General features: G+C 38.6%; 1 protein-coding gene across 3 annotated transcripts in view; it reads left to right on the forward strand.

Moving 5' to 3' along the window:
- The window catches only part of LOC131982767 (myosin-10-like), a 79,021-nt gene that overhangs the window by 38,682 nt on the left and 15,646 nt on the right, over positions 1 to 24,693 (forward strand). The window contains exons 4-22 of one of the 3 annotated variants that reach the window (XM_059347364.1): positions 2,482 to 2,509; positions 6,785 to 6,887; positions 7,807 to 7,836; positions 10,879 to 10,971; positions 12,272 to 12,335; positions 12,953 to 13,051; positions 13,828 to 13,971; positions 14,126 to 14,221; positions 15,257 to 15,375; positions 15,650 to 15,802; positions 16,011 to 16,184; positions 16,269 to 16,442; positions 19,417 to 19,531; positions 20,956 to 21,018; positions 22,946 to 23,139; positions 23,674 to 23,795; positions 23,945 to 24,014; positions 24,271 to 24,431; positions 24,557 to 24,665. In XM_059347364.1, coding sequence (XP_059203347.1) covers positions 2,482 to 2,509; positions 6,785 to 6,887; positions 7,807 to 7,836; positions 10,879 to 10,971; positions 12,272 to 12,335; positions 12,953 to 13,051; positions 13,828 to 13,971; positions 14,126 to 14,221; positions 15,257 to 15,375; positions 15,650 to 15,802; positions 16,011 to 16,184; positions 16,269 to 16,442; positions 19,417 to 19,531; positions 20,956 to 21,018; positions 22,946 to 23,139; positions 23,674 to 23,795; positions 23,945 to 24,014; positions 24,271 to 24,431; positions 24,557 to 24,665 — 2,111 coding nt within the window. The remainder of the gene's footprint in view (positions 1 to 2,481; positions 2,510 to 6,784; positions 6,888 to 7,806; positions 7,837 to 10,878; positions 10,972 to 12,271; positions 12,336 to 12,952; positions 13,052 to 13,827; positions 13,972 to 14,125; positions 14,222 to 15,256; positions 15,376 to 15,649; positions 15,803 to 16,010; positions 16,185 to 16,268; positions 16,443 to 19,416; positions 19,532 to 20,955; positions 21,019 to 22,945; positions 23,140 to 23,673; positions 23,796 to 23,944; positions 24,015 to 24,270; positions 24,432 to 24,556; positions 24,666 to 24,693) is intronic. The other 2 variants (XM_059347365.1, XM_059347366.1) reach the window with 2 other exon arrangements.

Raw genomic sequence — 24,693 nt, forward strand, 5'->3', positions numbered from 1 at the left:
ATTGTTTGATCAAAATAATCTGTTTTTAAAGGCTGCATTACAGTAGAATGATGTCATTTTCCGAAGTTACCAGACTCTTCTAGCTGTTCTGTTATTTGTCTTTACCCACTTAGTCCTTTTACCTGCATGAGTGATGATTAGCGAAAATCTCAATTAGGGATGCACGATATTGGATTTTTATGCTGATATCCGATATTTTTTCCCACACAACTAATTGCAGAGATCTACATCTCTCTTCTGTAGTGGAATTAGCATACAGTATTGCGGAGCATACCCTTATCACATTTGTTATGTAATATTCATTCCTTGTGCAAAATAAGAAAAATACTTGATGCTTAAAGCTGCATACTTATTTTTGACAATTGCTTTCAAATAAAATACAAAAAGATACATCCTACTTAAAACTTGGATGATGCTCTCCCTGAGATAATCAATAACAATTCCCATAATCAGGGCAAATTTGTCCAATTTCACAATTGACATAATAAGTAAACATGTGCTTAAGGTGCAACAGAGAGGTGATGTGCAAACAATTAAAAAATTCAGAACATATGACAGACATAGGCAGCGAGGTTGTGCATTTAATCAAATAAGCAGCACCACATTTTTTAATCGTTTTTTATATTTGCGGATATCGGCGGGTTGGCCGATGTCCATTTTTAAGCCAATATCGGCCAATACCGATAACGTGCCAATAATATCGTGCATCCCTAATCTCAATAGTACATTATCCTTAACTTCTTTTCCTAACTATGTTTGCTGGAGCCAATCCCAGCTGACATTGGGCAGGAGGCGGGGCTACTCCCTGGACAGGTCACCAGACAGGCCTGACGCATAGAGACAGTCAGTCAGTCAGGCCTTCATTCACACCTACGGGCAATTTATTGCTACCAATTAACCTAACCTGCATGTCTTTGAAGTGTGGGAGGAAGCCAGAGAACTTTGTGGGAGAAGCTTTGTTTTTTGTAAATATGCACTCTGATTTCTGAATTTGATGCATTCTGTTTTTATTTATGTTTCTAATAGCATCACAATATCTTTGAAATCAGGGTTGTAATTTGGGAAAGAAAAAGCTGCCATGTTCACAGACCTAGCTCATCATTATTTTTGATCAAGGTCTTTTTATTTGAGATTTTCACTATATGCAAAATACAAAATACAAACATAATACAAACAGTAGCTTATCCCTGGTCACCCTACCACCCACCAGACCTGAGCCACTAAATTAAAGATAGTCATTTTTTGTACTTGATAAGGTGAGTCACATACAGCAGAAACAAAAAAACACCTATGAGACCATACAAGTAAAGGGTTTACACATATTACAGGATTGCATTTTCTGCTTCCATTTGACCCACAAAGGCCAAGGAAGGCTGCCAGGTTGCATAGAATTTCAAAACAGACCCGTGGAGAGAGTATTTTATTTTTTCTAGCTGCAGATGGTGCATAGTCTCTCTAATGCAGTGGGAATATGAAGGGGGAAGAGGGTCTTTCCATCTGAACAGGATGAGACGTCTGGCCAGTAGTGTACAAAAGGCCACCACATTGGACTTACAATTACTTCAATTCACAGCCTGTGGAGTGACACAAATAAAGCAGTGAGAGGAGATGGATCTATCTGCTCCAGTAATATTTTAGAGAGAGTATTGAAAATTGATTGCTAGAAGTGATGTAGCTTTGGACATGTCCAAAACATGTGTAGCTCATCATTTTTGAATGTGACATAACTGTTACGTAGTACATGTGGGCATCTTAAATTAGGGCATGATCTGATTGTGACAGTTTCTGTTAGCTGATAAACGGGTCAGCTCCCTCTGGGTTCTGGTCTTTGTTGTTCTTTGTAGTGTGCAATAGGACCTTCAAAGTTGAGAGGTCACACACTTCAGTGGGCATAGCTAATCCTGTCATCTGGTCTTCAGCAGGAATTCCTCTGTGATGAAAGGTGTTGAGCTTCGGTTACAAGTCTTGGTGTCAGTTTATGGCCGTTGCACAGCATGGCTTTACAGGCTAGGCTGGATAAGGGAATGAGCTGTGAGCTGTAAAATGTACACACACACTGGATTAATGTGACTTTGGTGTCCATGATATTTCAGTGTTTCCCATTATTCTCAGGGAAAACCTGTTATATGTAGTTGTGTTGATTTAAAAGTGATCCTACCACACAGTCTTACCGACACTGCAAAAAGGTGTGTCTAAAAGCAAGATAAAAACACTAAATCTGAGGGAAAGGATCTTGCTTTTGTCTTTTTATCTTGTTTTTAGAGACACCTTTTTTGCAGTGTAGCATACTGAAGCACCTCATGTTGATACTGAACCAAGAAAAAGAAGTGGGTTAAGTTGCATTGCATTCGAGTTTGTTATCGTCCAACAGCTTGACCGCAAAATGTCGTCTTTGTAATTATTCTAGTAGTTGTAATGAAGGATGAAACCATGGAAAAGATGGAAAGATGCTGACTGTGTTTTTTTCTTTCCTCTGAACAGATCGTGAGGACCAATCAATCCTTTGCACGTAAGTCCAGCAACTTTTACCTCTATTAACCGTCCCCTCTCCTCTCCTGAGGTCATTTCTCTGTTGGGACAGATGACCTGGTTGGTTGAGGAGGTTCTGGTAATAAACCAGCTTTATGGGCTGGAAAATGAAACTGTCTCAAGATTAAATTCATATAGCTACATCTTAATAGCGTTGTCTTCTGTAAAGACAGGGTCTAACATCTTGTCCTCAAAAGTGAAATAATTGTATATAGCATACTGTGAGAGCACTTTATATGGATCATGACCTCTGAATTACCTGCTTTCATGATTGTTTTGTCTCTGTGAAGTAACCCTTTCCCCCTCTCCCGTCTTGTTTCTCTAACCCTGAGTCAGTTGGCAAGCTCCCATCACCCTGCTGTTTTATTTAAAGACTGGTTTCAAATAGCTTCTTGCGGATGCTGGGCTGTGCTGCAGCTCTACCCAATACTAAGGGAGTTATGAGTGCGGTTTGGTGCCCTGCCTTCATCTTCTTTGGCAGAGAGTAATTAAGTGCCACACTCTTTCAATGTGGCTTGAGTTGATGCTGCCAATGAACAGACCCGAGAGCTGTTGCATAATCTGTCCTAAATTCAGAAAACTACGCCCCCTGTTGGTGACAATGGAGCCCTTTTAGCAGTGTTACCCTGTTGTAAAGAAGCTGTTTCATTACCTTATCGACATCTATACTAGGGTTGTCACAATACTAAAATTTTCAACTCGATACCGATACTCAGGAAAATATTCGATACTCGATACCATTTTCGATACCACAAGGATGAAAACAAAGACCCCAAAATTTAACAGAAATATTTTTGTTAACAAGAAAAATGCAACATGTAAAAATTAACAGAACCACAGGTTAAATATTTATAGTAAAAACAGTTGTTTAAAAAGAAACTGCAACTATGATAACAAGCTTCAGATACTTGATACTCCTGAAAATGAGTATTGTATCCGGATACAACGTTTTAATATCGATACTTTTTTGAGTACTAATCTATAGTCATTTCAGTACAAAAAAATCTGTTGGAATAGTATAATAAAAATCTATTGAAACAGCAACAGAGAGCACTCAGTGTGTGGTAAAAATGGACTCACTCAATTGAATCTCCCCAGGCAGAATGAGAGAATAGATTTTAGACCTTTTAGAAAACTGCACAACACATTTTTTGTCTTTGTCTTGTGCTTCTGTCATGCTTAATTTCCCTCCATAGATATTGAAAATAGTTTGATCTAATCTCATCTGATTTTGTCCTTAGAGAGCCCTTTTTTATCTTAACATTTTCTTTGGAGAAACTATAAAAGTAATTTATTATTAATTTTACAGCTGGGCATTATGGAGAAAATCAAATTTCACAGTATTTTTTTTAACCAAATAACTCGATATAGGTTTTTGGAAGATGTTTTCACAATGAGATTTTTGTCAGTAATGTGGCTTTAATGACGAAGTGGCTGAAGGCAAATAACTGAATAGCTAAAACAATCTGCTAAGTCCAGAATATTATATCACTTTCCTGTAATGCAGGACAACAGTTATGGAAATCTAAGATGATATCTAGTCTCATATCACAATATCAATAAATCAATATATGCACATACCCTTTTTATTATGGACATAAAATTACATTTTCTATTTAAGAAAAGTTACAAAATTTGTTTGTGTATGCTGTCAATTGCAGTAAAAAAAATTGGTAGGTTAGACGAAAATTGGAATCAGCCAAGAAAACTGCAATTGTTGCATCTCTGCTTATATTTTCTTATTGTTTTTTCACAATAACGTCCAGTTCAGTGAAGATATGTAGCATTACATGGTTTCAGTACTATTTCAGATGCTCCTCTTCTCCAAGGTAAATGAATCCTGGCATGTGTAGACTTATACAGGTCTGACTCTATTTACTCTTAGAATAGAAAAGACTGCATGAACTTTGCGACAACCACTTTTAATTCAAATGCCACAAGCATATTTAGCATAGCTTAGAATTATAGAAGGTCTGGTGTAGTTATGTGGTTTAGCAGTGATGTGTTTATAATGACATGTACAATCCCGGGTGTCATGGTCAGTTCCTGGTACTTACTGATGAACAGTCGTGTATGAATAACCAAACTTAGAAATAAGTTGAGCTATGTGTCAAGGGGTAAGGGGTATGGAAGTTGCTGTAGTCAGCTGTAAAACACACCATCACACGGGGCTATGTCTATATGCTGTATCCGAAAGAACAGAACAGAACAGGGAGCGGCCCATGAGGCAGAGAACTTGTAGAATCTCTCACTTAAGAGTTGAGAAAGCTGTTGACTCTGACATGTGAGAGTTGAGAGAGAGAGAGGTCAATCAGGGAGGCATGTAGAACCTGATAATGTAATAAATTCCCGATAATGTAATAACCCTGATAATGTAATAAATATCTGCACTTGAGTCCATTGAAAATGTAATAAAACCTGATAATGTAATAACTTCCCGATAATGTAATAAAGTGCATTTCCCAATAATGTAATACACTTTTTGCCAATAATGTAATAAAGTATAACCCCAAGCACCTTTAGATTTCAAGAAGCTGTTGAATGTATTCGTGTTTGTGAAAAACAGATGAATGGGTCAAAAGTTAATAAACATTCAACTTTGACCTGTTGGTGGCGCTAGAGCTCTTGAGCTAGAGTTGCCTACACAGTATCACCACTTGAACCCAAGTAATGGGTGGCCTGCTGTTAAATTATTACAATATTGGGGAATTATTACATTATCAGGACTTGCGAAATGAAGGCTAACCTGATAATGTAGTAACCTCCCATAAATGTTACATTATTGGTAAAAAAAAAAAAGTGTATTACATTATTGGGAAATGCACTTCATTACGTTATCTGGAAGTTATTACATTATCAGGTTTTAGTACATTTTCAATGGACTCAAGTGCAGATTTTTATTACATTATCGGGGTTATTACATTATCGGGAACTTATTACATTATCAGGTTCTACAAGGCAGGAGATACAGAGTATTCACAAGGTGTATGTTTACAAGAAAAAAAAACATAACATGATTGAAAATCAGCACATGGTTATGTCCATGAGAATATTCCAACACTATAAAACTATGAAGACATCAAGCCAATCTGGGATGTGTAACTAGCTTGACCTATATATGCTATGCCTGAGTTTGAGGACTCGCCCATCAAATTCTAGTGCGGCAGCTAAAAGTGCAGCGGTCCATGAGCAGCAGAGCTAATAGCCAGCTAGACTAAAGCCACTGGTATGTAACTAGATGTAGTGTTGCTGGCCTGGTTTCCATGCTGGCCCTGGTTTTTGGGGCTCTGGGACCTGACTGTGGGAGCTGTGGATGGCCCTGCCTGAACACAGCTATCATTAGAGACGGCCCAAAAGCAGAGCCTGGAAACTTTGGAGAGTGGCCCACCAAACCACAGGGTTCTCCAGTAAAACAGGCGCACAAAGGGATGGATTTAGAAAACAACAACTGATAGCTTGATGGTCCTCCACTCTCTTTACCTCTCTTTCTTTTCAGTCACCATAATAACTAGTTATTTTGGTTATGTCTTCACAGTGTTTTGTCTATACCTTGCTAAAATGTGGACAACTTTCACAGTTTATTTCCTGTAATGTGGCTATGCCTCATAACTAAACAGCTGTAATGCATGATGCATGCAAACTAGGGTTGTCAAAAGTATCCATACTCAAAAAAGTATCGATACTAAAACGTATCTGGATACGATACTCATTTTCAAAAGTATCGATACCCCAGATAAGTTTACATAAATGTTGGTGACTGAAAAGTGTTATTTTCTCTCTTGAACGCCCAGAGAAAAGTCGACCTGCAACCAAACAGCAACACACACAGCTGAAAATATTGTTCTAATTGTTATTGTTTATTGCATTTTTTTTTTTGCACTACCTTAGACCTGAAGCTTGTTATCATAGTTGCAGTTTCTTTTTGCACAACAGTTTTTTATTATAAATATTTAACCTGTGGTTCTGTTAATTTTTACATGTTGCATTTACCTTGGTAATACAAATATTTCTGTTAAATTTTGGGGTCTTTGTTTTTATCCTTGTGGTATCGAAAATGGCATCGAGTATCGAATATTTTTCTGAGTATCGGTATCGAGTTGAAAATTGTAGTATCGTGACAACCCTAATGCAAACAAAGAGTGTCATAATTAATTGTTGGGGAAAAGTTTGTTTTTTTCTCTCACTCATTCTTTATTCTTTTGCTCCCTCTGTCTGTCCATGTGTATATCCATGCTGTCTATCTCCTTTGTTTCAGAGGTGAATCAGGAGCTGGCAAGACCGAGAACACGAAGAAGGTCATCCAGTACCTGGCCCACGTCGCCTCCTCACACAAAGGACGCAAAGACCACAACATTCCTGTGAGAGCCCCACTGCCTACTCTTTTCCTCCTCTAGCCCTGGCCAAGCTAAGGCCTCCAGCTCCTCTCCTCTCAAATACATCCCATTTGAACTAGACTTTTCACCTGTTCAATTAAAAACTGAATTAGCTTGTTGGTGTTCATGAATTACCTCTAGACATCATTATTGTAATTTAAAGGAATAATTTGACATTTTCGGAAACATGCTTATTCACTTTCTAGCAGAGAGATCAGCCAGACAATACCACTGTCATGTCTGTTAAAACATATTTACTACTATTTTAGGTATTTTATGGTTTTCTTGATAATAACCCAAATCATTATCATGAAAACCATGGAAAATGTCAAGATATCAGCTCTTAAATTAAACTCAGCTATTTCTGTTGTTTTCATTATATTTGTCCAAACAAATGTACCTTCAGTTGTCCCAGGCATTAAAATGAACAAGAAATTGAAGAAAACTAATCATTTTTTCCATGACTGTATATTATATATTGGTGACATCACAATCTTTAGGAAGTCCTGACAGCTCGTTTAAAGACACAGTTTATGAAAACATATTTACCGTACATACATGAGATTATCTCATCTCACTCTCTATCAGAAATTCAACAAGGAAACTTCCCAAAAAGTCAAACTATTCAATTAATAAATTGTTATGTTAAAGTGTTGTATTTCAAATGAAAGTTATCTTAGCTTATCTTAGCTTAGTTTAGATTTCAGCTGATAAAAAGTTGTGTATTAATCCTCAGCTAACCTGATAGATTTTAGTACAGCTTGACTGGTCACTCCTCTTGCTTCATGTCATCCAAAGCCATTCTGCGGGCCAAGTGTGTACTGGTGTTCTGTTTCCTGTGGCTTGTGTCTGACATAAGCGCTTCAGGTTTTAACACTTGCATTTGTTTATCCATAACAAACAGCCCGAATCTCCCAAAGCATTCAAGCTCCAGGCAAGTGTATCTCCCGCTTTCTCCAAAAGAGTGTGTGGTCCGCTGTATGTGCATGCCCTTCTCTCTAAATCTCGGCCGCTTCCATAATGATGTTGACAGACTAATCTAAGCTTCTCTCTTTATGAGGTATTTGTTTGTGCTGGCTCAGTCTTCTCACAAGAATATTCGAAGCTCACTGAATCTGATATAAATCCAGCAGGCTCATGATACTAAATCACTTTGTTTTATCAGTTGGTTCGGGTTTTTAGTTGGACATTGAAATGTTTTATTAGAAACACATGTCAGTCAAATCCAAAAGACTAGGTTTAACCTGTCGTTAAAACTTGTCAAGCATTAACTGCCTCCTTATAGCCTGTAGGTTGATCAGTCCTGTTTTTAATGGGTTTTACATGGTGTTTAGGAAGAGCACATCAACTGTGACCACAGACCACAGCCGCACTAAACATCTCTCCTCTAATGTTTTATGCCAAGCTTCTTTTACATCATAGTAAATGAATTATACATGTAAAATACGATGTCAAACATGATTACAGTTGTTAAAATCTCATCAATCATATATATTCATGCATGCTTTCCATTGTTGATGTACTCTAGATGCATGTGTGTAACTTGAAGAGCATTTTAGTTAATAATTAATTGGCTTATTCTATAGCTTTAGCTGTTATAATATTATTCCAGTAACCAACTGTGTCCTTCAATCCATATGTGGCTCTTGCTGCCCGGTCAATAACCAAACGCAGAGGAAGTTTCCAGGTGGATGTTGTAGCCTCATTTGGATCTTCCACAATGTTTCCCAGCAGTAACACACATGAGAATCTGCTGATACAATACTGACCTCCCCCTCCTGAGTCTTCTGTCTCTCATGCTCTCTACAAAACCTGATATTTTCTGGCTCACCTCTTCTCAGCTTGATTTATTCGGTAGCTATTTTTCTTTCTCCTCTAAACCAAAACCTGATGTTTTTCTGTGCCTTTTCTAAATTAAATAACTATAAAAGCAGAGTCTTAGCTGTAACCTCTAACCTGCAGCTTCGAGCACACACAATCCAGGTGAATGCTGGTTTAATGTGCTGTGTTTCAGTAGCTGTAACTCGGGGCCCCAGTGCTCCCCTGCCAGAATCCACCATCCACGCTGACCTCCTTAATACTGCTTTCCTTCTGCGTTGCATTATGGCTGCCTCTGAGCACAGGCCAGAGGAATGTAGAACCAGGGATAGAGAGAGAGAGAGGGAAGATAAGGTGGAGGAGAGATGTTTGGATCGGGTGAAAAGGCGGGAGAGAAGAGAGAGAGAAGAGGTAAAGCAGAGCAGAAGGGGACCAATCACATGGGAATGCCTGTTTATTCTTCAGTTATACAGGGATGTTTGTACATGTTATTCTATGTCATGTAGAGCCTGAACGATAAAGGGAAAATGAGGCAGAGGATAGCTACTCCCTAATATCCTCAGTGAAACCCACTTCAGGAGAGATGGGTTTCACTGGAGCTTTCCTGCATTCAGGTATCAGCACTATGAAAAAGACATAGGAGACCGGGCAAATGATGCAAAATGAAATACTGCATGGTCCATGTCTTGGTCCGAGAGATTAAACTACCAAAACCTGCATTCTTGCTGTATAGGCCAACAGGCTCTGTTTTAGGCTCTTTTAAACAGTCTAAATGTTTGGAAAGAGACTCTTGGAAGACACATTATTTCTAAGTTTCTGCGAGAGGAAAAGTTATCAATGTTATGTTATTTTTTCAGTAATGAGGTTTACATGGTTCTTCACCTTCTGTGATATCTGTGAGATGACGTTAAGGGATTATATTTTACTCATTCGATAATCTCTATAAACAGAAACTTGCAAGTGAATGCAGAATCTTTAGGTAGCAGGATAAAATTTGTTTTATCTCTAAACCCATCACCAGTCAAAGATTTAGCTTTTTTGTCATTTAGAGCAAACTACTTGTCAAACAATCCAGTTGTAGACATCATCTCTCCACTCCAACTCCATTCCCTATTCTCAAATTGGTAATCTAATCAGACTGAATGACACAGGAGGAAGTCTTGGCCCAGATATTTGTATTCCAGGTATCTACTGGCTAGACTTAAACACCCTAAATATTAGCTGGCTAAATCATTGTCAGAAAGATAGCCAATGTGTTCCAAGCGGGTCATTCAGTGCCAGGCTCAGATCTTGGTTGTGCATGGTGATTCAAGACACAGCTCATTCACCTTCTTTCTTTTCTCTGATGTCATTCAATACTCAATCTCTGCTACAGGCCAAATAATTCACTGCCAATCTCTCCTTCGTACTCTTTAACAACACATCAATAACAGGGAGGGATGTTGGCAGTAGCCCCTCTGTTGCCCCTGGGCAGTAAGAGTCCAGAGGAGTATCCTGGAGTCAGTTGAAGGCAGGGTCTGATGTGCTGCAGAGGCTATTCCTGTCCTGCCCCTGCCCTGGATAGAGGAGAGTGTGTCATGTGTAGAGGAGTTAGTGGTTTGTGGGGCTGTAGGGAATGTCCCAACCGCCTATCTAGCCAGGTTTTGAGATTTGGGAGGAAGCCATCATTACCATCGTGGTGGTGCAGTCTTAGTATATATATGGTATATCCTCCACACCATAGGAATGTGCAGGCCGGAAGAAGGCTCTCACTCATTGACCCAAGCTAACCGCTCACTACAGGACATGTGTCGAAACACACGCACTGCGTTGCCTTTGTGGTTTCACGAGTTCCGTCAAACTGTTTGGTTATTTTGGCCCTAAACTTGTCGCGCTCCTCTGACAAAAATCACATTGTGCTGCGGCTGACTCAAGTAAAGCCAGCAAAGCCATGATAAATTGTTGACTCTCTGAAAGATTGGTTTAGCATATTAACGTGGCTACATTTTCCTCTTGCTGCTCGGTTAGGAAAAATTGACTTTGCCTCACCAGCTTGTGTATGTTTTGGCCGACACAGAAATATGTGATTAATAGTGCTAAGAAGATTCATCACGTGCTGCCAGGCAGAACAAATGTTTGACAGCTAGTTGGCTTCTTACCTCTCTGTCTTTCTCCACAGGGGGAGTTGGAACGTCAGCTCCTGCAAGCCAACCCCATCCTCGAATCTTTTGGCAATGCCAAGACAGTGAAAAACGACAACTCATCCCGCTTTGTGAGTTCACAGTTTCTGTTTAAATGAACATTTGTGTGATTTAAACATATGTGCAGGTAATATCCGGAAGCGAAACAGATTTATATAATCCAGGTTTCCACTGGAGTTATTGCTGCTGTATTATGGAGAACTGCAGTGTGAGATGCATTATGCAATGCATTAAATCATGTTGTTTCTAATCATTGACATATGCCAGACTGTGAAAACAATCCCCCTAGCATTTAGTGTACAGAAAAAAAATATTTTTGTGTATTTTTCAGTGGCATTATGTAAACAAACTAGCATTTAAACGGTCCAAGTTCTAAAAAAAATGAATATTTAGTAATTATGATCAGGATTTATGTTGGCTAAAAACAATTAACTCAGTGAAAGTGGAAAATGATATTTTTATAAAGTATTTTTATAGCAGTTTTAGGATTTTATTTTACATTTTTTGTCAATCAAGGTAACAAATGGCATTGATCAAAATCAATGTTGTTGCCAATTGTTGACATATCCCAGACTAAACAACTAACAATTATTACACGGAAAATACAGTGAAATTATATAAACAAACTGACAAGTAAAGGGTTAAAAATTATAAAATTCGGAATATTTGGTTGTTATCAAAATGAAGTTGGTAAGAAGATATAACTCAGTGAAAGTGAAAAATGATATTAATATATCATTTTATGGCAATTTTTTGACTAATTTTTCTCACTAGCAACATTTCAAGTGACACACAAGGGTTAAAAATGCAACTTTTCAGAACAATTATTTTGTTCATCTTGTCCTTAAGTCCTGGTTCTCTAATACCATAATTCCCTGAAATATCTAGTATATTAAAATGAACTGATGCTGAAGTTTTAATATTGTGTTATCTCTGATCTTGTAGTGATGAGTTGCAGGAATTCTCGCTCCAAGCATTTCATTTTTGCATGACTCAAGTAAAGCATGTGGTCAAGGTTAACCACTGTGGTGTTCAGTGCTCATGAATCACCGGCTGTCTCAGATGAGAAGACCAGCAGACAGATGGGCACACATATTCACACACACTCACACACACATTCACACATTCACTGTCAGGAAACCACAGACATGCCTGAGATTCTTTCTGACCTGTTAACCTGGCTCTTCCTAATTTAGACATATTATTCTCCACTCTGTCGTCTGCAGGAGTTCACCATGTGCTATGTAAAATGCAGAACAAATATAGGACAGATGCTTACACACATGCAGTACAGTACACAATGACATCATAGACTTTTTTTAATTAACAAGTTGAGCAACTGTTTTTAACATGCATCCTTTTTTCCTGCAGGGGAAATTCATCAGAATCAACTTTGACGTCACAGGATACATTGTCGGGGCCAATATTGAAACTTGTATCCTCGTCACTGGGACAGGCTGAAGGAACAGACGGTCAAAGAATTGCTTCAAACACAACAAAGGCAGCTAAAAGATAGGGTACACATTGAATTTAGATCTGAAAGCAGCAGTTAGGCTGTACGACTCACCACGGCTTATGCTCACTTCACCACAAGAAGGCCAATTCCTGCTCTGCATGTTCCCCAGACGGAGCTCCAAAGAAACCACATTTTTATTGTTATTCCTCATTTTTATTCAGGTTAATCTATGCCTGGTGTAGAATATAATGGATAAGTCTCTTCAAGATCACATTTCTTTGTTGCAACACTGGAAACAAGATTTTATTCCGCAGTGTTTTTTTCTTTTTTTGCATTCTTCTAAGATCTGGGCTGACTAGTAAGATTTACTGGTGTGTAGTTTAGTTGCTGAAAGCACTCACCAAAAACCGCTTGCATGCTACTGTATAAAACTTGCAAATCATAATGTATGTGATTAATTGTTACATTGTTCCTCGCGAGCAGAAATTCTTCAACAATGTTAGTTTTTTTTCCTAATATTAACAACAGTAGCAGCATCAGTTTCCTGTTTTCTTTATGTTGTAATTTCCTGGTCAGCCCTTAACCATTTCTCTCAGACCTTCTGGAGAAGTCGAGGGCCATCAGACAGGCCAAAGATGAGAGGACCTTCCACATTTTCTACCGCCTGCTGGCAGGGGCTGGAGAGCATCTGCGAAGTGAGTGTCAGAGAAATAGAGCTAAAGGAAGCTGGCTTGATATGGCACCGTCCAACTAATCTTTTCAGCTTTTTAGTGTGTTGTTTGCAGAATTTGTTTACATAGTATATTAACCTACCCCTATAACTAGAACAATGAGCATCTTTAATTATTAATTCACTTAAAAATCATCTGTCATACAGAAGATTCTGAAGAAAATGTTTGAACTTAACCCGGTTTCCCTCCTTCTGGGTCTTCCTAGTGATCGTGTGACTGATACATACCAGAAAAAAATTTATAATGTTATGACATTTTGTGCCAGGAAAAATATTCTTCAGCACTGGATCTCAGATAAGCCCCCCTCAGTGGTGGGATGGCATAGGACAGTAATGTAATACATACCTCTGGATTTTCTTACCTGCCTTCTTCACTCCAAAACAAATGCCTTTGAAAGAATATGGAAACCATTTCTTGACTATACTCATGTAAATATTTCTGCTATACTAACAAGAGCATTTGTATAAAAAACTGTATTTTTTATGTGTTTTCTTTCTTTCTTTAGCTCCCATTGTATTTCGCTCTGTACTGCATATTGTACCTGTCACATTTACCTGGAACTGATTATTTTGTTTGGGTCTTGGGTCTTTTTGTTTGGGTGTTCGATTTTTGTATTGGTATTCCCAGCTTGTTGTTGTTTTTCTTTTGTCGTTTTGTCTGGTCCTATCTTCTGTATGTTTGCTTATAAGAAAAGTTAACAAAAATACACTGTAAAAAATCATCTGTCTTTCCCCCTCCAGCGGACCTGCTCCTTGAAAACTTTAGCAACTACCGTTTCCTGTCTAATGGGAACATTACCATCCCTGGTCAGCAGGACAAGGATAATTTCCAGGAGACTCTGGATGCCATGCGCATCATGAGCTTCAACCATGACGAGATTGTCTGTGAGTAGTACTTCCAGATGTGACCTGAAACACAGTACTTTTTTATTATTATTATTATTCTATTTCTATAATTACATTCCTCTTTCCCTCTCTTACTCTGCCATTACCTAATCCCCCCCCTGGGATCACTAAAGTGTTGTCTTATCCTTGCCAGGCATGTTGAAGGTGGTCTCTGCAGTGCTGCAGTTTGGCAACATTGTCTTTAAGAAAGAGAGAAACACTGACCAGGCCTCCATGCCAGAGAACACAGGTAAACACCAAACACCCAGTCAAAATAAAACATGAACACACACCCTTCCTCGCTCATGTCGGTCATGATTCATGAATCCAGAAAATGAGACTGTGACGTTCATCTTCCACTCTGACAGGTGGTGGAAAACAGATCATCATTTCCATATGCATACATACTCATACTCACTGTGAGCACATGTTTTATTAGGAGTAGGATTACACTGAAGTTAGATTGTGTGTCTCTTTATATAGGAATGCTTGTAGTGTTTGTCAAAGCCATCAGATGCTGGACTTTACTGTCGTCACATACCTCTGAGTGTAGGAAAGTCAAACGATTATATATTAGTTTCATTAACTCTGCTGTCTTTGGGTCAGACCATAGAAGGTATAAAAGAAATAGATGTAGCCACTGTGACGTCACCCGTTGTTTTTTTTGGACTGCGGTTTTACTCCACAAACCAAGATTGGTATATGAGTTTGGTATTTTGGCCATTGCCAACCTGACCAGAAATGACTGTATTTGAATGATAGGGTGGAGCTGGAGCTTGATTAGCAGGGTCCATTCGTAATTCATGTTAACTGTATTGGGATGCCAAGTTTGGCTAGCAAGAAATTAATAACCAACTCCCTCATGTGGCTTTTAGACAGATTTTTACTCCTGCAACCAGTGAAGTCGCCCCCTGCTGGCCATTAGAAAGAATGCAGGTTTAAGGCACTTCTCTCATTGGCTTCACTTTTCAAACCTGAAGGCTATGTCCACATATTTTATCAGACACATAAGATCTGACTTAAATGAAGCCCCTGACCCATTTTGGGGTCTCAGCCCAGCCAGGGCATGCTGAATTTGAATATATTTCCTGGATTGTAAAATGTAGTAAGGCAGTGTTGCTTATAACTTATTTAAATCTAGCATCAAACTGAAATCTGATTCTGAAGATAACAAAAAGCTGTTTTTTAATTAAATCTGAAGCCATATACAGTATATGAAACAGAGGGAAGTTTACATTTATATCAAGCAATAAGTCACATGCCTCCTGTTTCCCTGCACTCACAGTTGCACAGAAGCTCTGCCACCTGCTTGGAATGAATGTGATGGAGTTCACCAGAGCCATCCTCACCCCGAGGATTAAAGTGGGACGAGACTACGTACAGAAGGCACAGACCAAAGAACAGGTAAGGTGCCTTATCAATCTATCGACCAGGATGTTTTTTTTAGCTGGTAAATTAGTTCAAACATCAAACGTGGAAAAATCGAGTTTTAATATGTGTTTTAATACCTTGTGAACCTTTCTGTAGAATGTGGTCTGACGCCATACCATTATAAATCAACAACACTTTAAGCAATAAACACAAAAGAACGTTTATATTCTTAAAGCTCCCCTCATGACTCTCTGGGCTATGTTTTATTGAGGGTCCATCATGGTTAGTCACCCTGGTCTTTCCTCAGGCTGACTTTGCTGTTGAAGCCCTGGCCAAGGCAACATACGAGCGGCTGTTCCGCTGGCTGGTCCACCGCATCAACAAGGCCCTGGACAGGACCAAACGCCAGGGAGCATCTTTCATCGGCATCCTGGATATCGCTGGCTTTGAGATCTTTGAGGTGCTGATTATAGAGACTTACTAACACTAACACTAGCCAACTAATTTCCACAAAACACAAAATACCTTCTATATATGGTAGTTTTGTTCCTTTTCACTTGACTTCAACATAATCCAATGATCCAGGAAGTTTTATCTTTAGTTTTATAGTGAAGTTTCTTGTCAGTTCAATCAAGTCACCAAACTAACAAACTTCTGCTCCCTTTCAGCTGAACTCCTTTGAGCAGCTGTGTATCAACTACACCAACGAGAAGCTGCAGCAGCTCTTCAACCACACCATGTTCATCCTGGAGCAGGAGGAGTACCAGAGGGAGGGCATCGAGTGGAGCTTCATCGACTTCGGCCTGGACCTGCAGCCCTGCATCGACCTCATCGAGAGGCCGGTCCGTGTTCACCATCACAGTGTGTGACTGTATGTGTCAGTGTGTATATTGTTTTTTGTATTAAATAGATTGTGTCTTCCTTAGACTAACCCCCCTGGTATCCTCGCTCTGCTGGACGAGGAGTGCTGGTTTCCTAAGGCAACCGACAAGACCTTTATAGACAAGGTCCTCCAGGAGCAGGGCACACACACCAAGTTCCAGAAGCCACGTCAGCTCAAGGACAAAGCCGACTTCTGCATCATTCACTATGCAGGGAGGGTATGTATTTCAGGCCCATTAACCCTCTGAACCCTAAGCAGTTTCCAAGCTTTTTTTTTTCCTGCCACATTTTACTCACTGTGGCCTCATCTTTTTCTGCATTATATAAGTCCTGCATCTCTATGGAAACAGCACAATCTCTAAGAAGAAAAGAAAATGTTTTTTTCTGCAGTATAACATAGTCATAATTATAATAAATAAATAAATAAATAAATACGAATCAAATGGAATCTATACCAAAAAAAACAATAAGCGCCCCAAAAGGATCACCAATATTGGAAAAAGAAAATGGGGCTTCACATGCTTTGTATATGGAACTATTTACATTTTTACAACCTCTCTTGTCCTTTCTGTTGTGTGTAAAAACCCTGTAGTTCAGTTGAAGTTTCAGTTTCAGTCTCTGCTTAGCCATGGGTGCCAGTTGTGCTGATAAGTGCAGAGTTGAATGTATTTTAAGTCTTTAAGTTAAGTTTTTAAGTAATTTTAATGAAATGTCACTATTTGTCGCAGATGTGGTTATTTTTCCTGACAAAAGCATTCATCACAGATTCATTCAAGGGCCATTGGAAATCTTAAAAAAATATATTTTTTGTGTTACAGTTACTGTCTATGATCAATGGTCTGATTTTCAAAGGGAAACATTATGACTGCTCTCTTGGGAGTGGTAGCTGATTGGTCCTAGTACCTAAGTATCCTACTACTAGAAGAAAGCTCTTAAAAACTAAAATAGGCATTTTTGAAAACCATTATTCATGTCCCTTTATAGCCTCAGATTCAGCCATGTGTTTTCCTCATGCAGCAACTCTGTTTCTGGCCTGTTTTGAAGCCTTTCTGTGAGGCACAGACTTAGGTCCCCTGAAGGCACCGTTAACCAGGTCATTGCCTGAAAACAATAGCCCAGTTGTCATACTGCTGCTGTAGGAAACCCACATCTGGTTCACATTGGTGTGTGATTAAGTATTTGGTGCCTGGCGGTTACATAACAGAGATTTTCAACTTTCACCTTTGTGTGGTGGTCTGCCATCTGCAAAGAGAAAACGATACACAACATTCCACAGAAGACGCTTGTCAGTGGCTGCATGTAAACTGATATCACCCCTTGAGTGGTAATTTAATTAGGTTTACCTGTCCCTTTTCCATGTGTATGTGAACAAAGTGAAGAGCATCAGTCAGTCGTGTCTAAACATCAGTCCTGGACCTGAGCCTTGCCATGACAAACAGGTGGAAATATCAGATTCAGCTCCATATCAAGCATCCACTCTTGGATTCTGAAGCCAGCAATAAATTTGAACTTCATCAAATAAACCTTGCATGACAGAGTGATACTGAAGAGGAAAATAAGTGCAAACATTGTGAGTTGGCTTTTCCAGGGTTCTGATGAAACCCATATGGAGTTCTGACATTCCTCCTCTCAGGTTGCCGACCGTGTCAATTACTTATTATGTCCTTCTCTAATCCGACACTCTTCATAGTGCATTAGACGTTTGAAAAACACATCCAAGTAAAAGTCATCATCGTGTTTCATGGACTAAAGCCATCGACACACTGTGGTCCAGTAAGACCTGACTGTGCTGTCAGTCAAATTTAATATGCAAACAATACAGTCTTTATTTTAACCCCGGTACAATTATCACATGGTCGAGATAAAAACCAACAATTTCAGTATTGTGTATCACTGATTTTCTGAGCCCACGCGGCACATCTGGTGCTGCCTCAGATAAAACGACTGCATGGTATTTGAAAACACTATTAGCGCCAGTTCTAGCTGTCACTTAAGACATACTGCACAGACAGCTGCAGACAGGTGAAGCAACAGAACTGCAGCAATCTGTCAGACACTGAAAGCCAGCCCTCTAAAAGTGTTTTTTTAAAGCATTTTTTGCTTTACACTGTTAACCCGAGGGTCTAACAGTAATGAAGGGGAGAGGATAGGATGACATGTAACCAAATCCATAAATTAAATATGAATTGATGTTGAGTTATTTTGCTCTTATTGCTGTCGAGATGCCAAACCTTGTGTGTCGGTCATTGTAGTACATTACACCATAGCCTGTTTGAGTTTAAAGGTATAATACGTAAAACTTTCTCATTAAAATCTCTTTTATGTGAAGTTTAGCACTTCAGTTTTTCTAAATGTTTCCAACAATGTTTAAACCTAAATAAATCTGTTTTTTTATCCAAGCTAATGATGCATTTAATTTGGTCATTTAATTAATTAACTCATAACCCCTCTAGTTACTCTAATGTTCAGGGAAACACTTGGAGATACGTCAGACAATAATTGTAAATCGTTCAATCTCACAATTTATACTCAGTAATACAACATTTTACAGCTTATTTTTTTCATGAATTGTGTTTTTTTTTCCACACAGAAATCCAGTAGATACCTAATTTATTGATATGATATGATATTGATCCAGTTTACAACAGTGTGCTACAATGACAAGTGGCTCATGCTAGCTACCAAGCTAATGTGCAGGTTAAAACGTTAAAATGCTGCAAGAACATTCAACACATAACCACAGCTACAGTAGCTGTATGGCAAGTCTAATGGCAGGTTAGCGTTACATTAGCTGATGTTACTGGTAACTATTTCATTCAAAGGATACGACTTAAAAATTATAAAAACATAATGTCAGATCAGACCAGATAAACTTTATTTTCCCCTTCAGGAAACATTATTTTTGCCAAAGTCACATCAGATAGATTTTCATCATTAATGGATTTTGTTTAACAATGAAGACAACAACTCCCATGCTCCCACGCTACTTCACAATGTCATCAAAGTCCGTCTTTTGTTATTGTTTTGATTGAGAGACCCTCAGTGGTAGAAATTACATACTGTGCATTTAAAGTGAAGTTAATTCTCAATTTTATTATTTTTTATGATTAAATAACCCATGAAAACTAAAATACAGTAGAACATTTTGTTGTGCAACCACTAATTAACTTTGAGGAATCACTGTTTCTGTAGGTGGACTACAAAGCTGATGAATGGCTGATGAAGAACATGGATCCCCTGAATGACAATGTGGCCACACTGCTGCACCAGTCAACAGACAAGTTTGTGGCTGAGCTCTGGAAAGATGGTAAGTCTCTCTCTCAGCATCTTCATATTATTATTTTTGTTTTGTAGGAGCTCATTGAACTTTTAATGGTACAAAAGTATATTGATATACAATTTCAACTGTGGCATGAATTCCAAAAGACTGAATTCGTCCTTATCAGAAGTCTCATCAAAGTTTTAAACGTAAACATTACAAGTGTGTCCCAGTTTATTTCCTGTTGAAAGCACAGAAACTGTTACTCCAGGAAGGATGCTGTACACCAGGGGTCTCAAACTCAAATTACCTGGGGGCCGCTGGAGGCAGTATCAAAATGACCAAAAAAAGACACAAAATTACCCAAAAAGCCAGGAAATTACTAAAAAAAAAAAAAGACACAAAATGACCAAAAAAGGCACACAATTATTTAAAAAAGGCACAATATTATTAAAAAAGACACAAAATTATTAAAACAAGACACAAGATGACAGAAAAAGACACAAAATGACAGAAAAAAACTAAATTACTTAAGGAGACACAAAATTACCCAAAAAAAGACACAAAATGACAGAAAAAAACTAAATTACTTAAGGAGACACAAAATTACCCAAAAAAAGACACAAAATGACAAAAAAAAGACACAAAATGACAAAAAAAAGACACAAAATTCTGAGAAAAAAAGGAATTAAAGGGACCTTCCACACCCAACACGCTAAAGTACCATTCATATAAAACGAACATTAAACTTTCATATCAAGGTGGGGGCCACAAAATATCGTCAGGAGGGCCGCAAGTTTGAGACCCCTGCTGTACACCATGCACACTATAAAGGCATTTAAAACAATTTTTGGCTTCTCTTTTATTTTTGGCTTCTTGTTTTTAGCCATACTAGCAAAAGTTTTTCAGTAAACTTGGTGCTGATGTTCATGGCTATATATTCTACAAAGCATTTTAGAAACAACTGAATCTCATATTTGATGAAAAAAAAAAGCATTCATTCAGCGGTGTAAGGACATTCTTCTCTCAGAGCTGAGTGACAGATTTACTGCTATTTATTGCCTATCCTGTAATTTCTCCCCCTGCTATTACACTGTAAATATTTCAATCAGATGGGAGCCACAACCTCCATAATGATATTTCTAATTTGACATTTGTTTTATGGAATCAAGGACAGCTAAAATGGAAAACAGAGTAGTTATATAACACTTTCTGGACTAATCTTTCTCCTGATTAATATTCAGCTATAATAACCCCACACTGGCTTTGAATAATAATAAGGCTTTGATAATATGCATGTATGGTAATATTACAGTGAATGAACTGACATTTACTCTTCAGTCCTCTTTATAACAGCTAATCAATGCTTATGAATGGGTGTGTGGGTGATGGTCGTATGTGTTTGCATGCACACTTTTTCCTCTCTCACACTCTCCTGTCTTCTTTCTCTGTCCGTGTCTCTGTTGCTGTAGACATTCAGACGTTTCAGAGAGCCTCTTTCTATGACAATGTGTCTGGGCTCCATGAAGCTCCAGGTGAATGATAGTAACACTAAACGTCTGTGTACCACTGGCTTCTCCTCATCCTCTGCACTGGACGGATCGCTGGTTCCCTGCTCCGTCTTACTGCACTGTGCATCCCTTAAAATAATCCCCCTCTGGCTTTGCATGGCTGTAAAAAATGGCTGTAAAAAAAAAAAAAATCATTCCACCAGTACTCATCCATGAGTGCTGGTGGTTTACTACCACTGTATTTATTCCAGCAGCTAATACTGGGATGTTAATCCAGTCAAACCACTACTTTTTTCATTATGAAAATCAGAGATAATACATTTTAGAATTGCACATTTACTGGATTTTGAAGCCTTTTTGATCCAGAATTGATTTAAGTTGCTGTTTACTCACTGACATTTACACTGAAATAATGGAATTAATGGAATATCTGAAGAAGCTGCACACCAGATATCTGATCTAACTTGTAATTATTTCTTATGAAAAGACTAGGGGTTACACAAGTAAGTAAGCTGAGAGGTGTAGTGCTGCTGAACTGTAACAGGACATTTGGGCAAATTACAGAAATACAGAACTTTTAATTTCCTAAGGTGTTATATTACATTTTGATGTATCAGTACTATGATGGTAAGGATAAGATGTAGTGAATATTCCATTATGTAGTACACTACTTTTTGACCTTTTATCATATATATAGTTTGATTATGTAACACGTGGTGTTTGTTCTCAACCCATATATAATCCAAACAGTATATATTCAAGTTCCATGTGGAGTTATTGATCCCTCGTAGCACTATGGAGCATTTTTTATGAGTGGATGCCTGTTTTGCTCAAGAACGCACAGGCACACAGTCAGGTGGTCAACAGGTGGTGGTATCATGCCAAGATATGCTTACGAGAAAACTTCACAGGCGTCCCTGGAGTGTATTTTTCTTTCCATTTTGACTTTATTGGATAGTTGACAGTCGAGTGGCAGGATGTTTTAAAACTCAGGAATGGTATGTGACAAAGTTTCCAATAAGATGCTACAGCAGGAAGTCTGACTGAGTCATTTTGTGGCCAGAAATGAACAGAAATTTTTATATCGGTTATCTATTTATCCCTTTATGGGGCACTCAATAAAATACTTTTGAATTTGAAAATTCCGACCCTTAAGTGTTATAGAGGACATTTCAAGACTTTTACATTTGTGACAATTTTTAATTTTTAGGTTGCAAATTAGGGTCAATTGAGTTATTATTATTACTATATTGTCATTATTATACTGATTGGTCAGATGCGATGGTACCACTATCTGTGATGTAGCCTGATCTTCACTGATTAGCTGGAGAAATCCATGTGGTTCTATGACCTCATGGCGAGGCATGGGAACCCTGTTTCGGATGTCCGCTGAAGTTACCAAATATGGTTCTTTGCCCAGTAAAGGGTTAAATGATAAGCTTTCTGTTTTAGCAACAATTTAATGTACATAAAATATAGTTAGTGTTAGGATCAGGCTAGTTGTTTCAGTGTCCTGGCTGTATTTAATACTCTGTCTCTGCTTGGTGCCATAAAGTCATTTTTGAATGACAGATAATTCAGCAGTCAGCTGAGAGAAACCAGCTCTGCCTGTTAGCTTATGTTGTATCAAACCAGTTGACGGCCTCTGGTTACAGCTGGTGTGACATCATTGTCTGTCTTCATGCATATCATAAAATTAGAAAAGAGCAAATCCTGCTCGATTGAACACTCCAACCTTTATTGGCAATATTTCCAGATGAATATCCTCATTGGATTGAAATAAAAGACTTTATGTCTTTGGCTTTTCTCTTTTCTACATCCATGTTAACAACACAGCACTTGTGTTGATGTACATTTATCAGTAAAACAAGCGTCACAAAGGTCACATCAGTCACCTGTTTATCCCTGCATTAATGCAGTTACCTCTCCATTTCTCATTTTTCATCACCAGTCGACAGAATCGTGGGTCTAGATCAGGTTGCGGGCATGAATGAGACAGCGTTTGGTGCCGCCTACAAGACCAAGAAGGGCATGTTCCGCACTGTGGGGCAGCTGTACAAGGAGCAGTTATCAAAGCTGATGGCCACACTGAGGAACACCAACCCTAACTTTGTCCGCTGCATCATCCCGAACCATGAGAAACGGGTGAGTAGTTAGATTGTCACAGTTGACCTCTGGACTGAGAACTACTCCACTAAATCTATTGTGGTTTCAAATACAATTTATAATTCACTGTATATAGTCAGACGGGACTATACAGGACCAGATTTGAGAAGAATGGGGACACGTCGGACAAGTTGGCCATGTATTTACGTAATTTCCAATTCAGTTCCTAAGCAGTGGGACATATATTAATATAGGTCATATACAGTGCATGTATTCTGAAAAATGCATAACATGCATACATTTAATTGAACTTTAATAGCTTCACTTTTATTATTTATTACATTTACCACTACAAAGATCCAGTGTGCCTAACTGCATGAGCACCTTGCACCACATATCACCATTTTTATAAATCCTGTTGGATTGTATCAGCAAGACACAGTGTTTTATATTTAACCCCAAAATAAATGGCAAACTATTCAAGTTCAAGTAAATTATTTTCATCCAGAATGTTCACCCATATATCAAAATGTTCCTCTTCTTCATCTTTATTTCATTCTCCTTCCCCCTCAGGCTGGTAAACTGGACCCCCACCTGGTTCTGGACCAGCTGAGGTGTAATGGTGTGCTGGAGGGGATCCGTATCTGCAGACAGGGCTTCCCCAACCGCATCGTCTTCCAGGAGTTCAGACAGAGGTACTGTTGTCAACCTAACTGGTGTCATATGAAACACAGATTAAAGTATGTTATTGCCATAGGTAGATAAATAATTTGCATAAAAAGCTTTTTAAAAAATAGATGATATATCTGGTGTCATCCTGGATTTTGATGAACTTTCTTTCCAGGTACGAGATCCTCACTCCTAACGCCATTCCCAAGGGCTTCATGGACGGCAAGCAGGCCTGTGAGAGGATGGTAAGGACTCAATCTGTATTCTTTATTATTATTATTATTATTATTATTTCTCATTTTTTTTATGAGGCACTTGCTGAATTTCCCCTCTTGGGATCAATAAAGGTTTATCTTATTTTTCCTCATTTTAAAATGTCATTCATATGTTTATTTATGCTTTATTCAGACCACAATCTGACTAAAGAATTGAATTATACCAAACAGATTTCTCCTTTTGTTACTTTCCCTCCACCTTAACGTCTCTTCTTGTCTTTGACAGATTAAAGCCCTGGAGCTGGACGGTAATCTGTTCCGTATCGGCCAGAGTAAGATCTTCTTCAGGGCTGGAGTCCTGGCCCACCTGGAGGAGGAGAGGGACCTGAAGATCACTGACATCATCATTTACTTTCAGGCCGTCTGTCGAGGATATCTAGCACGCAAGTAAGGGCTGCTCTACCGAAGGTCTACTTGAGATCTACTCCAAAGTCAGTTATGTATCTGACCACAATAAAGTGTATTTTGCTGTTGCCTCACTCAGTCTTTTTTACCTTCCTGTAATGCTTCAGGGCCTTTGCTAAGAAGCAGCAGCAGCTCAGCGCTCTGAAGGTTCTCCAGAGGAACTGTGCTGCCTACTTAAAGCTGCGTCACTGGCAGTGGTGGAGACTTTTCACCAAGGTGTGTGCTTGCTGGTATTTACATTTGT

This window comes from Centropristis striata, chromosome 13 (assembly GCF_030273125.1).
Source record: "Centropristis striata isolate RG_2023a ecotype Rhode Island chromosome 13, C.striata_1.0, whole genome shotgun sequence".
Lineage (NCBI taxonomy): Eukaryota > Metazoa > Chordata > Actinopteri > Perciformes > Serranidae > Centropristis > Centropristis striata.